The sequence below is a fragment of the Equus caballus genome, chromosome 17 (genome assembly GCF_041296265.1).
Source record: "Equus caballus isolate H_3958 breed thoroughbred chromosome 17, TB-T2T, whole genome shotgun sequence".
Lineage (NCBI taxonomy): Eukaryota > Metazoa > Chordata > Mammalia > Perissodactyla > Equidae > Equus > Equus caballus.
Window position 1 is genome coordinate 42,126,141 of NC_091700.1, and position 16,566 is coordinate 42,142,706.

Sequence of the window (16,566 nt, forward strand, 5' to 3'; positions counted from 1 at the left end):
TAAACAATCTATTCTTCTAAAATTATAGATTAGCTACTGAAATTGAAAATACTTTTGAATAACAAAATGTTTAGACTGATGATGCTAGGCTACATTTTCAGAGATTTAAAATCTTAAGGCTTCGGGGCTGGCCCCGTGGCCGAGCAGTTAAGTTCGCGCGCTCCGCTGCAGGCAGCCCAGTGTTTCGTTGGTTCGAATCCTGGGCGCGGACATGACACTGCTCATCAAACCACGCTGAGGCAGCGTCCCACATGCCACAACTAGATGGACACACAACGAAGAATATACAACTATGTACCGGGGGGCTTTGGGGAGAAAAAGGAAAAAATAAAATCTTTAATAAAAAAAAATAAAATCTTAAGGCTTCAAATTATGACAGTTAAGATTATCACAATTTGTTGACAATATCTGGCAGTGTTAATTAAAATCTAGTAAATGTTGTACTTGCTCAACATTTTAGCAAACTAGTAATAGACTAAGATTTATAGGATAGTGATTCTGATAAAATAACTTTCAATTTTTCTTTTCTACTCCTGGTACATTATCTTTGATTAATTCCTCCTAAAATGAATTTGTTTAGAGTCTGGAAGATTGATGGTCTAATATGAAAAAATTTTCCACCAGCTTATCTACACTAGAAAGTAACTTTCTAGTATTGCTCTTCACACAATGTGGGTTTACAGTGGTTTGCAGTCTTAGAATTCTCTTTGGGGCCGGCCCCATGGCCAAGTGGTCAAGTTCGCATGCTCCACTTTGGCAGCCCAGGGTTTCAATGGTTCAGACCCTGGGCGTGGACATGGCATCACTCATCAGGCCATGCTGAGGCGGCATCCCACATAGCACAACCAGAGGCACTCACAACTAGAATATATAACCACATACTGCAGGGCTTTGGGGAGAAGATAGGGAAAAAAACCCAACAAATTCTCTTTGCCCTTCTTATACAAGAAGCTTTCTTGAAGAAGAGATACATTTCCAATCTCTGGATGGGTAGGACTTTTCATTTAATAGGGAAACTGATTTGTATAACTTACCTACATAGATATCACATTTTATTTTAAAATATCTTTAGTTAACTTGACATAAATAAGGCTGGCCTGCTTCAAGTCAAGAAAACACCAGAAAATTCTCTAGATTGGGATTAGAAATGTACATACCCTTTACCAATGTTGAATTCTTACTTATAGTTGCTTCATTCACTAGAATCATTGCTTGAACGTATTCTGTTAAGGAAGGGAAACAAGAATGAAATCAATCAGCAGCAGCAGCACCTTTATTCATGGTGCCAGCTACCGTGCTAAACAATTATATACTTTATCTCAGTTAATCTTCACAACTCCTTAGAGAGGTTCTTATGATTATCTGCACTAGGGACAAAGAAACTGAGGCTAAGAGGTTAAGTTATTTATTCCAGGTCATTCAGCTAGGAAGTGATAGAACTGGATTCAAACCTAGATATATCTGATTCACAAAGGAATGAGAAGGAATATTAAAATGAAAAGTAGTACTAATTTTTTGGACAAGTACATAATAGATTAATGCTATAAGAACATCCAGAAAGTATTAAGAATGGTCTGGGGGAAAATTTGCTTGAAAAATCACATGTTCTGATGGAATAAAGGAGCTTTCCACATGAGTCTTATGTGACTACAACCAACCAGGGTTGAAGATAAAGAAAGAGAAAAAAAAAAAACTTGGATGAATGAATTGATTGCCCATGTAGAAGGCAAGTTTGCTTGCAGAAGACTAGTAGGACAAGTTCTATTTAAAGTAGGCAAAATGTAGTTATATGTACTTTTATATTTAAAAAATACTAGTTGTCTCTGAATGATGGGGTAATGGATAATTTTTGCTATATTTTCGATATGTACCAAATGTACAATGGGCAGATAATTCTTCTGCAATACTCCTCAAAGTATACAAAGGAAAGATACAAAAGAAAAAAAAGATAAAATGGGGGAAAAAGCTGGCTTAAGATAAAAAGAGATAAATTCAGTAGCTATTATTCAAAGTAATCATCTTTACCCGCTTTACAAAATGTCCATGGTACGGTAAAGTATCTATAGAAGCAGAACACACAGAAAAAGCAAAGAGACCTGATGCTAGATTCTTAGAAAACAAAAGAAATTATTTAACTTTTAAAACAAACAATACTGGAAATAGAATTATACACTATTGCTAGTGGGTAATATTTAGCATTAAACATATTGAAAGTTTTTATTGCTTGAAACCTTTATTTGTGGCAGACCCATCTTTGATCTTTTGTTTCAGTGACTGCAGCACATTTTGCACTTGTTCAAATATGAAGTCCACTTTTCCATCATCTTCCAGCTCCATCCAGAAAGTTTTTGCATCACCTAAAATAAAAAAAGTGAATGGCCCAAGAGCTCATTAGAAATAGACTATAATTTCCCCAAGGCTCATGTTACAGAAAGCCATTTGGTTTCTAAATAAAATCAAGATTTAATTGGTCTAGCGCTTTCCTTGAGGAAAAAGATTTTGGTCATTCTTTCTTTACAAAGAACAAGAAACAAAGAATATGATCTAAGTGTCTCACTTATTTCTGCTAATTTAAGAAACATGTTGAAAACTTTAGTGACACTACTTCTTAACTGGAAAACAGAAGGAATGACTTCATTTTAGGTGGTAGTGGGCATATGTACACACACACATCCATTTTAAAAGTTTCAGGGATATAACATCTACTGAGTATAGAAGTAGATGTTTTCAGAATGAAACATCTCAACAACTGCTGAAATAACTAAATGTCCAACAATAAAGCTTTTTAAAATGTCTTTTATACTAACTTTTTAATGGCTACATGAAGCAAAATAATGCTTAAAGGTTTTATAAATAAAGTTATACAGATTAGCCAACATTTCAGACACCCAGCAAGCTAACACCTTAATCAAACATTTCCTAGAGAAATAATTCTTTTGAAGCTGAAAACAGAAGTATGACAAAGGCAACTAAAATTGGCAAAAGCCAAATCTCACACTTTACCATCTTTAAAACTAACAAAAATATCTAAAATGTTAAACACGATTTATTTATAAAATGTTAAAATCGATGTATGTTTAAAATTAATTAAGAGGGCCTTAAGCAAAGGAGGGCACATAATAATAACTGCACTTGAGAAAGGTCACTTGAGAAACCATTGGATTAATGAGAAGAGACCTCAGTATGTTTACAAAAATACATCTTTCTTAATAAAAATTAAACCCATAACGCACAAGTTTGGCAATGGAGTGAGAATCTTCGTAAGAGACTTAGGTCTCAGAATCCTAACTCTCCCTGGCAAAGTCACCTTACCCAAAGGGTATCTCTGGCTAATTAGGGTTGCCGCCACCACGCCACCAGCCCTCAGGAGGAACATTGTTTCCCTGTTAACCCTCTGGCTCAATGTGTACTACACAAGACTAAGCCTACTTTTAATTCCCCACAGCACAGTTCATACGAGTTTCAATATTTGAAACAAATGCAATGTGAGAGGACAAAAGGGATGAGGAATGATGCTTCAGAGGTAGGCAGGGGCCCTGACATGGATGGCCTTGTGTGCCACGCTAAGCAACTTCATTTTTATATGGAAGGCTATGAGGGGCCACTCAAGAAGTTTAAGCATCTTATGGTGTGATTCAGGTAGCAGTGGGAAGAGGGAGGAGTCAAGAATGATTTCTAAGTGTCTGACTCAGATAACAATAATTATAGTAATGATATTCACTGAGACAGGGAATAAAGGTAGAGAGACCAGAGAGAAATTCAAGTAGGGCAAGTAAACTGTAAACACAGGCTCCAGAGTAATATCCGGTCCAGATACACAAATTGTGGAGTTAACAGCATACAAATGCTTGCTGAAGACACAGAATAAATGTGATTAGGGAGAATGTAGAATGAAGAGGGTCTTCTGTACGACATCAACAAATAAAGAACAAGTACAAGAGAAAGGAAACCAGGGAGACCGAGAAGGAACAAACAGGTGGAAGGGAACCCCAGGAGAGTAGCACCTCGGGAGTCAATGGAAGAACAGGAGTGGTGATTAACAATCTGGGCTTTGCAGTTCTGATGTATTTGGGTTTGAATTCCAGTATTGCTACTTAATAGCTGTGTGACCATATCTGTAAAATGGGAATAATACCAGCATCTGCCTCATGGAGTTGATATGCAGATAAGCACATGGCAGTTAGCAAGAAATTACTGTATATAATTTAACAGGGAATATAGTCTTAGGCAAAAGGAATTAATCTTTAATTGAGGAATTTTAGAGATCATTCAGCTAAGTGGGGAAAATATTTTGTGAAGCAAGGCCTTCCCCAAATCCTTAGAATCATTAAGTTTTTCACTGAGAGATAACAACAAAGATCATTGCATTTAGGCAAAACTATTTATGAAAGCAATTAATTGATTATTGTTACCATGTTTCTTTTCATGGATATGAGTCAATACTTCACACTAGGGATTTGTCTTTATTTGAGGTGGACATCTAGAGGGGAAGGATGTTGAAAGGTGTTTAGAAATAGCTTTTGGTAGCATTATAATCTTCCAGAATCATACACAATTCTCCTGGCCTGAGAAAATAAACAGTGATGCTGAAAGAAAGCAATCAGAACTTAAGTAAATTTTTGTTTTTCAGTGACTATCATTTAAAACTGTTAGAAATGTCAAGACATGACACCAAAAATGAGTTATTTAAAAAGTGAACAGGGTGAATGCTTAGTCTTGGAATGGATTAATAAAGAGAATACTGGTAATATAATTTAAGAAAATAAAGCCAATGAGAAAACAATGAAAATATCTGCTTGTACAATAAATGAATGTAACTAAGCGATTCATATTTACTTGTTCTAGGTTTTTAACATATTACTCCTTATGACATCCTTATTATCTCATACTGCTAGATTTCATTCTCATATTTAAATGGCTCTTCTTCCTCATGTCTTCCCTCTTGATCATTTTTGTCTTCTTGTTATAGAAACTTTTAACCACACTAATATTAAGTAAGAAGAGAGATAACCAACATATCTGATAAATGAGATTAACAGATCCAGTTACTAACTTTTTTGAACAAAGAGGCTAAATGAATATCATAAGAAGAAATATTTGAGTGATTTCATTTCAACTGTAGACCGCAGAGATGGTTACTAAAATGTAAACAATTTTGGTTTCTTGCTCCTTTTCTTTACTTCTTTGTGCATTACATGCATGCTCAGGGTTGTAATTTAAAACTGGAAATATTTCAGTATATTTTACTAGAAGACATTTACAAAGAGTACATGAGCAGGTACTTGAATTGGAAATCAAATCAGTATATTAATATTGCTGCTACTTGCCTCCAGAAATACAGAACACCATCTGGTAACTCCACTGTTCTTGCTCCCTCACTTAGCTAGATATGACTCTTTATTGTAAGAATATAATCATGAAGCAAGAAGTATAGCAGCTTTGTAAAGAAGGAAGATAACTAAATTATATATTTACACTATGTGTCTCCACATCTCATTTGAGACAGACATTCTTTGTAAACAGGCAATGCTCATGAATCACACTAATCTGAATTCATTTAATAGATGAATATTTATGGAGTACTTACTACATACATGGATAATGACCTAGGTACACAGAAATATATGTATCTCTCTATCTTTTCAGGAGCTTCAGGGCATCGGTCTAGAGGATCTCTAAGACATATTTGAGCCTATGATCCACAAAGTGTGCTCTATGGACCCTTGAGGGTCCCCAAATCCTTTCAGAGAATACACTATGTCAAACTATTTTAAGAGTAATGCTAAGACATTATTTGCCCTTTTTCTTCCTGTATTAACATTAAGTGATGGCACAAAATCATTGGTAAGTAAGAGTGTTGGTGTCTTAGCACGAATCAAGGCAGTGGCACCAAACTACCAGTAAGTCACTGTATTCTTCACCACCACTCTCACTTAAAAATGTCCTGGATAAAGCAACATATATGATTACCACAGTACAATGGCTAAGGAAAAGCACTTGGTGAGATTGTGTGAGTTGTAAGCTAAACAAGCTGCCTTTTTTTTTTTTTCATGGAAAACCATTTCTACTTAAAAGAACCACTAATAAAAATTAAGGTTTTTCAGACTTGGGTGTTTTGCACACATTTTCTCAAAAATGAACAAAGTGAGCTTATCACTTGAAGGACAGAACTGACAGCACTTGTTGCTAATGATAAAATTCAAGCTACAAAGTTAAAACTAGAAATTTGGAAACTTTGCATCTGCCATGATAAGCTTGACAGCTTCTCAATAATTAGTCACATTTTGATGAGATTGGCAGCAATATTAACAAATGTGATTTTTTAAATATTATATGATGAAATGTATCAATATTTGGAAAATTTGCATATTCACTGAACCAGTATTTTCCAAGTGGCCAATGCATGATGTTATAAAATCATACATGTGTAAAAGACCCATTCAAAGTGCAAGACAGACATATTTTAATGTAACAGAGTGTAAAAAACCTCACTGATAAGAGTTCAGATTCCACATTATGACTAACCTTGAAGGAATGACTACTTGTTGAGTTTTGTAGTTGTATGAAAGAAAAATATTCACAATTATCTGAAAGGCTATTAAAATATTTTTCCTTTTTCCAATTTCTTGTCTGGGTGAAGCTTCATTTTCTTTATACATCCCAACCAAAGCACCATATCACAACAGATTGAATGTAGAAGCAGATATGAGAGTCTCTCGTCTATTAACCCAACTATTAAAGAGATTTGTAAAAATTTAAAACAATGTTCTTCTAATTTTTTTTGTTTCAGAAAATAGTTATTTCTCACAAACATGTAACTTACGTTAACATGTTGGGTTTACTATTAAAAAATGAGACAATTAACATTTTTGAAGATTCTCAGTTTCTAATACAGTAAATATGAACAGATATTATCCACATAAACAAAAGCTGTTAGAGGTTTTAAATACTTTTAAGAATATAAAGTAGTCCTGAGATCAAAAGAAAGTTTGAGAACCACTGGCCTAGATAATGTCCCAGTGAAATCAGTACAGCAGTACCCCCTTATCCACAGGGGATATGTTCCAAGACCCCCAGTGGATGCCTGAAACCACAGATAGTAGCAAACCCCATATATACAATGTTTTTTCCTATACATGCATATCTAAAGATAAAGTTTAATTTATAAATTAGGCACAGTAAGAGATTAACAACAATAACTTCTCCTTGGCATATCCAAATTGCCAGCATCACTATTCATGTGCTTTGGGGCCATTATTAAGTAAAATAAGGGTTACCTGAACACAAGCACTGTGATACCACAGCAGTTGAGATGGCTACTAAAGTGACTAGTGGATGAGTGGCGTATACACTGTTAATACACTGGACAAAGGGATGATTCATGTCCCAGGCGAGACAGAGTGGGATGGCGCAAGATTTCATCATGCTATTCAGAACAGCATGCACTTTAAAACTTATGAATTGTTTATTTTCTGGAATTTTCCATTTAATATTTTCGGGCCATGGTTGACTGCAGGTAACTGAAACCACGAAAAGCGAAACCATGGATAAGGGGAGACTACCACACTATGATCTGTATAACAATCCATACATTACAAGTATATTAAAGGGTGGTGAAACTATTCTGTATGATACGGCCATGGTAGATACATGACATTATGCATTTGTCATAAAGCAGAAAGAGTGAATACTAATGTATGCAAATTTTAAAATATCATTTAAAAGGTCAGGATCCCAGGAAGGAATGCAGATTGTGACAAGAGACTGTATTACAAATGTATACACAACTTCACTGAAGGATTGGGTAGAAAACGTGCTGACCTAAATAACTTTGGAAATAAGTGGAGTCCGAAAGACTAAAAGTAAAAGGAACTGTGAACAAGCACTGAAGTTTTCTACCTGGGAGTAAGTTTACCTTTCTGATACTGCTAGACGTATATACTGAAAACAAACAATTAAGTAACTGGATAACAGTGGGAACCACGTTTCTCATTGTGGGAGTGGGAGTTTACCGATAAGCAAGGAGAGTAGGCTAGAATGATCTATGTGGTGACAGATTATACTTGGAAACATCAGTATAAATTCATATTTAGCTTAATATAGAGTACAGATGGTTACATATAGAAATATTTATGGATATGTGTATATACAGGTTAGTATACATATATTTCCTTGTTCTGACAGCTGAGAGGGCCTATAAGCAACGACATCGCGTAGCAACAAGCACACCTGTTATCCAGATCTTGGTTTCTAATAGCATTCTTTAGCAAAACGAACCAGGCTCATTCAAGAAATGGCTGATTCTAGGACTGGGACAGGAAATATACAAGATGAGTCTGGAGCATCCTCTAACCAGAAAATAAAGAAGTGCTAAATAACAAAAATAACAAAATAAAACAAAAACAACCTATATTAATGAGGGTACTTCAAAGGGACACAGCCAAGTGAAAGAGGTTCCAATGGCCAATCTGGGACAATATGAGTTACAAAATAAAACAGTACTGAACTATAACCCAAATTATAAAATAAGTATCCATGATCACATACTGACATAAATACTGAATAAACACATAAATGAGGGAAAGGAGACAAATCTTCCTTGCAGAAGAATTCCATAATTAGTGCAGGTAGTCTGTTCTCAAGGAGAGGGAACATAAATGCCCCACTCCTTATGCGGGAGTGCATAGAGAATTCCTGTCAGAGTACAGCAGGGAAGGGCGGGGGGAGAGTAATTTATAGTGGAGAAACCAGATTACACTATGTCAGCAAGCTCGACATCAAAAAATGAGAAACCATGTTGATAACATGAACGCTTGATATAATGTGGTAAAACTGGTACTTTATCTCTCCCTCCCAAAAACCCATAACCCCAGTCCAATCATGAGAAAAATTCAGTCAATAATTCCAATAGAGGGGCATCCTACAAAATACTTGAATACAAAATCCTACAAAATAAAAATCAAGCAACGTTTGAGAAACCGTCACATTCAAGAGGACCCTTAGGAGACATGATGAGTAAATGTAATGTGGTATCCTGTATGGAATCCTGGAACAGAAAAAAAAATCAGGTAAAAACTAAGGAAATATGAATAAGCTATGGATTTTAGTTAATAATAATGTGTCAATAATGGTTCATTAACTGTAACAAATGTAGCAGCCAAATGTTAAGATGTTAATTATAGGCAAAACTTATAAACTTGGGGCAGGGAATATGGGAACTCTCAATTTCTATGTAAATTGAAAAGTTTTCTAAGAAATAAAGAATATTTTTTAAAAGTACGTTAAAGTACTGACTTAGCATTAGATACACAATTAATTATAAACAGTCAAAATTGTTGGCTACATGAGAATAAACCCTTAACTCCTTTTAATTCAGAAAAGTCGCTTGCAATGAAAAACCTTGAAAATTCCACAATTCAATTTCATTAAGTAGTCTATATACTTTTAAACACAAAGTTTAAGAATGGTTTTTTCAACCTACCATTTCTTTCTCCCATCTTTTGGCGTTGTTTATAAACATAAAACTCTTCAAAATTAACTTCATTAAAGGAGTGAATCACTTTGATTGGAGAATATAACTGGGATCCAACTGTGGTCTCTATGAAATTCGCAGTCCTCAAAGAAAATACATCATTATACCATTCTAAACCAAATATTCTTTGATACTTCAATTTTCAAATAGAAATTGTGGTTGAAGAAACTTTCAGAAATGACCACTAGTCCAAACTAATGACAAGTCCATGCATCTTTATCAAATGAATATTTATAGTCATATCAGTTCATTGACAATATCTTTTTAAAAATAAATACCAACTTCATCTTTTGGTCCATGAATGTACTCTGTAAGGAAAACAATAAAGAATGGGACATATTTGTAAAGAATAAAATATATAAGGAAAAAAAGAGATTCTTACAACAATAACTCTATCTTTTAAAACAGCATGAACTATTATGAAAAGAGAATACATATGAACTGGGAAAATGTATAAAATATCAAAATTAGGAAAATTACAGAGAAATTAAGAATCATTCATATTTAATATATTTGTTAATTAACATAAACTATCCCCATTTTATAAATACTTTATAAAAGCTTTTAAAATGAGGATAATAATGCTAACTACCTCAAAGGATTGTTGTGAGAATAAGACAAACACTTAGAATAGTGCCTGGCATATACAAAAGACCCAATAAATTCTAGCAATTATTATTATTTTTCTTTCAATATATACTTTTAAAACAAAATTTGGATTTTAGTATATATAAGTTTTTATAATCTTTCATTGATAACATGTCCTGCACTTTCCCCCATCACTAATATTTTTCTATGACTTTTAGGTGGCTGTATAATGTACTTTGGTTAATAATCCATATATTAAAGTACACTAACGAATTTTAATAATTAAATTTTAATAAATGATTAATTAGTACTGTAAATAAAACACTATATTGGACATTTAGATTGTTTGTATTTTTCCAGTATAATAATTAATGCTGGAATATACTTTATATATATCTCTGATTATTTCCTTAAGATATACACCTAGAGGTGGAACTAACAGGTCAAAAAGAGATCAACAATTTTCAGTCTCAAGATGTTAGTCAACATATGATAAATTCTTCTCCCATTCCCACACCACATCCACAGAAATGTTAGAAGTTCTTTTTTGTTTTTTAGCTGAGGAAGATGAGTCCTGAACTAACATCTGTGCCAACCTTCCTCCACTTTATACGTGGATCACGGCCTCAGCATGGCTGATGAGTGGTGAAGAACTGCACCCAAGGTGCGAACCCACAAACCCAGGCGACTGAGGTGGAGCATGCTGAACTTAACCACCATACCACAGAGCCAGCCCCCTAGAAGATTTTTTTAAAATTAAAAATATATAGTCATGCTGAAAACAAAAAAGGAATTCTCTATGTACCAAGTCTGTGAGAACTCTCTGGGGAAAGGAAACAGATGGGAAGCTGCAGAGATAATGCCAATCACCATCACAACATGGCAAAGGAAGAGCCAGCCTTCTCAGAGGAGAAGAGTCCACAACCGAGAGTCATCAAACATCTGAGGAAAGCTACACCACGAAAGAGACTTAACAAGCTCACCAATAGAGGAAGATTGGCAACACATGTTCGCTCTGGGCCAATCTTCCTCACCAAAAAAAAAAAGAGGAAGAAGAAGAAAGAAAGAAAGAAATGCCCGATGCAAAACATTAATGGAAGATTAAGTCTGAACCCAGAATACTATTTTAGCCAAGCTATCTGTCAATGCCGAGAGTAAAAAAAGAGACTTTTACAGACATTCAAAGAGCCACTCAGAGACTCTCTGAAAGAAGTAAAGAAGTACTTCGTGAATAAAAACTAACCTAGAAGGAAGTACTGAGGTACAAGAAGCAATAGTGAGCAAATAAATGAGTAACACACAGTAATGCTAGATAAATACAGCCTAAAAATGGGTTTTAATAACAAATGAAACAAAAATGCTAGAAGATACAACCATGGGAAATTATGTTCTTTTTTGAAGGGGGGATGGAAGGGGATTGTCACAAGATCAGAGAAAGTAAAGTAGAAGCATACTACTAAGTTCTTCTTCATAGGAAGGATATCAATACTAACTAAGTTTAGACTTTGTTAGGAAAACATAAACTTAAAAACTGGGTTGAAAACGTAAAGGTAGTCCATTAAAAAGAAAACAGGTAGAACAAAGAAAACTTGGGCTTACCTCAAAAAGAGAAATGGAAAAATAACATACAAAAGATACAAAGAGAAGCATGGTAAATAAGATGAGAAGAAAAAGGCCAAACATGTTAATAATCACAAAAAAAGTGAATATGTTCATCTTACTTAATAAAGGACAGACTCTCAGATTGGATTGCAAGCAAAACCTAGCTATGATATTTTAAAATAAGAGACCCAATTAAATCACAAAATATCATCTAAAGGTTGAAATGAAGGGACATGAAAAAAGACATACTAGCAAACACAGGAAGAAACATTCATATCAAAGAAAATAGAATTTAATATGAAAACCAATAAACAAAGAGAAATATTTTACAGTGACAGAACAATTCACCATGAATATCTCATGGAAATGATTGACTTAATACCAAATAGGCTCAAGAAGTAAAAATCCCAATTAGAGGGATAAATTATTATCCTTATTAAAATCTTAATAAAAGAAGATAAAAAATATTTTTATGTTAATAAAAAGAAATTAAAACAACAGTTAAAGATCTTAAGAGCTGCATGCCACACATCCCCACCTCTTACTCCCAGTACACCAGGTTCATAAAGTTTTATAGATGAATTCTACAAAACTTTCAAGGAATGAATAACTTCTATAGTACACAAAACAGTTTCAAAGCAGGAAAAATATGGGAAGCTTTGAACTCTTTTTTTATGATTAGTAAAACCTTGACACCTTGGGTAAGAAACTCAAGGCCAAAAGCACTTCTGGGTAGAGAAGCAGAAATAGTATGTAAAAATATAAAGCAGTAGAGCGTCGATGCAAACAATCAATAACCAATCTATAGATAAGAAAGAGTGATAGTGATTGATATTTAATGAGCCAACGCTGAGGACTAGCCCAGAAGCATTATCTTCCCCAGAGAAGAAAGCACCCCAGAGAAGTGTGGTTTACAGCATGGTTACATATCGTTTCAGAACAAAGAACATACATCAAGCATAACAGGAAAACAATTTTTTCCCCCAAAGTGACAAGGAGATGTCCTCCTGCAGTTTAGCACGTACATACCAGGTCAACTTGACCTTGGCTCTCTGGGAAGAAGAGCTTATCTTCAAAGAAGTGCTGGTATAGGCTTCAGAGAAAGGGAGACATTCATCTCTATCTTTAAAGAGCGCATTCTGTGCTTTGGGGAAATGTTTGAAGCAGATGTACAATGCACGTCTGGGGGGCCATAAGTCAGTCCGGTTTTGGAAAAAGAAGTTTTAGGCCAAATCAGATTTAAAATGGCCTTTCCATATACTTCAATATGCAAAAACATTGTTATTCTTACATTTTTATCAAGAGTAAAAGTATATTACCAATGTAGGGTGTAACCCAGGAATACCCAAAGGTTTAACATAGGAAAGTTTATCAATGTAAATTGCTACATTAATAGATAAATGGAGGAAAACTATCCTCTCAGACGCAGAAAAACAAAACAAAAAAATTCAATAGAAGTCAACAACTATTCTGGGGAGGAGGTAAGAGGGGGAACACTTAGCAAACTAGGAATAAGAGAGAACTTCTTTAACCTGATAATGACTACTAAAACCTAGCAGCAAACATCATACTCAATGAGGAAACATTAGAAGCATTTTCATTAAAGTGAGCTCAGGATGAGGACACTTGCCACCGCTGCTCTTATTCAATATGGTACTGGAAGTCTTAGAGAGATGCAGTAAAATAAAGAGACCTAAAGATTGTAAAAAAGAGAAAAAGCCATTGCAGAATAAACAGAAACTAACAAAAATAAAATAAAGTTAAAAGCCAAGCAAACAGTTGAGAGAAAATGTTTGTAACATATTTTAACAACAGTAACAAAAAGGGGACATAGCCATAGACAGTGAAGAAATTTGGTAAAATTATACAGGTACATGGTATACAGGACATATAAAGAACTCCTTAAATCATTAAGAAAAAGATGACTCAATAGAAAAGTGGGTAATTTTTAAAAGAAATTATAAAAATTTACATAAGTTATAGGTTAATAAACATATGACTAGATACTGCAACCTTACTAATAATCAGAGAATGAAAAATTTTTTTAAATGAGTATCATTTTCATCCATCAGATATGCAAAAAGTAAGATGATAGTATCTTGGTTGGTCTAGATTGTAGGGAAATTGAAATTTCATTAACAACTTGTGGGATGTATAAATTAGCAGAAGTATTTTAGAGGCAAATTTGGCAAGACCTATTAAAATTAAAAATGTTCATAACTTAAAACCAAACAATTCCACTTTTAAATATATGTCCTTGAGATACCACATGTGCACAAGAAAACATATACAAGGATTTCCCTTGCAGCATTGTTTCTAAGGTGAAAAACTGGAAGAAACCTAATGTCCATCAAGAGGAGGACAGTAAATAAAACATGCTATATAGTACATGTCACACAAAATAGAATTTAATATGAAAAAGAGACAAAGAAATATATTTTACATTAACAGAACAATTCAGCCATACACTGGAACACTATCCAGCAGATAAAAAAAATGAGCTGTAAACAACAAAATGAGATATAAATAACATGGACACGCTGCAAAAACACTCAAGTGAATAAAGTTCCAAAATTACATAGTATGACACCATTTCCATTTAAAAAAAAATCACGAATGCATATATGCACATATAGAGTACATATAAACATAAAACAAAGACTTGAAGGCTCTGCACCCAAGTCTTTGGTATGTGTGGGGGGGACAGGGGGGACACGACTCAGGGATGGTGAATTATGCTCTCTATCTGTAAGGTTCTAATTTTGTAGCAGAATGTAAAAGTGTGCTGAATTTAAAATTTAAGTATACAATTTTCAAAAAAGGATTGTCTATCTTAAAGTCTCCTGGAGCACATTGCCAAAATGCTTTCCAGAAAGGTTCTACCAATTTACACTTCCACCTACAACATATAAACATGGTTGGTAAGAGCTTCTTTTTAAAGAGGGCCTCACCAGTGTCCTCCATCGCTTCTGAAAATTTAAAAGTAACTGAACTTAAAAAAGTAAAAACATGTTCTCTGAAAAAAATTGCAAAATATAATAAAGCATAAAGAAGAAAATTTAAATCACTCATAATCTCATCATCCAGAGACAACCAGTGTTAATATTTTGGAGCACAACAGGGATTTTTAAGTTTGTTCATTTTTTCCCCTTCTCACTTTTTCATTTTGGCAGAGAAGGAGTCGGTCTGTTTCACTTCAATTTACGGTTCTTTTTCGTTTTTAAAAATAGGCTCTTATGAAACTGTGACCATTTCTTCTCTGTTCTTTAATTAGGATGACAGTAAGGGACGTTTACCGAGTCTAAACTACGTGTCAGGCGCGCTTCTGAACACTTCACAAATTCTTATTAATCTGCATAACGATCAAAGGGGATAAATCAGCATGCCAGTTTTTCCAATGAAGAAGCTAAAGCATGTCACACTGTAAGTGGCAGAGACAAAAAATAAGGAACCAGGCAGTCTGGTTTCAGAGCCCATGGTTTTTGATTATTCCACTCTACCGCCTCAAAGTTACCTCTTTTCTTGGCCTCATTCATTAATACATACAGAACTTGCTGTGGGCTTCCACATGCCGAATGGTACAGTTATATACTGCTGCTTATTTTATTTAATTTCTTATTGGGTAAGAAGTTGTTGGGTTGTGGTTAAGCAAGGTCAGAAGCTCTTAGGATCTGATCTCAACTACATGACCCTGGATAAATGATTTTGCTTATTTAGGGCGTGTGCAGTCTTACCTGCGAAATGGGTCAGTGGTTAGACCTTCAAGTTCTGCTTCTGGATTTTATACTGCAGTCCATTTCCTACAGCCCTTTTTATAGCCTCTGGTTCCCAGCTGCTGAGCAGTCACCTCATATTAAGGTGTCCACCGGGAGACTGAGACCGAAATGGGGGTTGAGAACTCAGTGCGCCCGCGATCAATTCTCCAGCCCGGGACTGCACGTGAGTGAAAGGAGAAGGGAGGTTGCAAGGTCCTGGGCCGGAGGAGCCGTCGCGGGGCAACCCAAGGCCGTGCCTCGGCTTCACGGGCTCCACTGCGTTTTCCAAGCCGCCCGCCGGACCTGACGGCTGTCCTCCGCCCGCTCCGTAGGACAGGCTGGATTTCCCCGCGGGCCGGGCTCCTCTCCGACTCCACGCCACCGACAGCCCACGGCCCCAAGTGTCCCCTGGCCGGGACCTACTTCACCATGTACTAGATCTCACCTCAGCAACAACTGTTCCACCTCGCCTCAGCCAGGGAGTGTGCACCCCCCAATTTCTAAAGTCCAGGCCTACCTAACACGAACCCTAAATGGGAGGAGTCGGACACCGACGACTTCCATCACCTGGCCGGGAGCCCATTGGTTGTATACCCCACTGGGTCCACGCCTCAAAGGCCCTGCGCGCGTACCGCCGGCAACGCGGTGGCGCCGGAGCGCGCCTCCTTCCGATTGGCTGCCAGCGCTCTCGGGTTGTCTCGCGCGCCCTGGCTGCGCCAATGGAGACATCCGCGGTCGAGTGGCCGGCATCGCTGGAGTGGTGGTGCAGCTGTTTCCTCCGGTAGGTGCTTGGCTGCCATCTTGTGTGTGGCTGGGACTGAGCTTGGCTATTGAAAGCTTACTTAGTACCTCAAGGTGTAGACGGGTCCTGAGGGAGCCGACCCGGCGCGTTCTTGCTTGTTTGAAAGGGAGGGCTTTTCCTGGCCTGAGTCTCAGCTCTTGCTCGGGAGAGCGACGAATGGGAGGGGCGGGGAGGCCACGCTTTGGTTTGGTTGTCATTGTGTAGGCTTGGTGGGGGCTCTAATGCCTTAACACTGATTCCTTGGGTACCTGGGAGCTATTCCAATCATCTTTGTCTCGGAAAGATTC

At 36.1% G+C, this 16,566-nt stretch overlaps 1 protein-coding gene across 9 annotated transcripts in view; it reads right to left on the reverse strand.

Annotated features, from left to right (window-relative positions):
* The window catches only part of SETDB2 (SET domain bifurcated histone lysine methyltransferase 2), a 46,205-nt gene extending 30,058 nt beyond the window's left edge, over positions 1-16,147 (reverse strand). Inside the window, exons 1-5 of one of the 9 annotated variants that reach the window (XM_023621577.2) lie at positions 15,457-15,996; positions 9,482-9,840; positions 4,413-4,480; positions 2,232-2,357; positions 1,158-1,223 (exon numbers count right to left, since the gene is read on the reverse strand). In XM_023621577.2, coding sequence (XP_023477345.1) covers positions 1,158-1,223; positions 2,232-2,337 — 172 coding nt within the window. In that variant the 5' untranslated portion in view covers positions 2,338-2,357; positions 4,413-4,480; positions 9,482-9,840; positions 15,457-15,996. Of the gene's footprint in view, positions 1-1,157; positions 1,224-2,231; positions 2,358-4,412; positions 4,481-9,481; positions 9,841-15,456 lie in introns of all 9 variants that reach the window. The other 8 variants (XM_070239267.1, XM_070239269.1, NM_001389497.1 and 5 more) reach the window with 8 other exon arrangements.
* Positions 16,148-16,566: the final 419 nt, after the last annotated feature.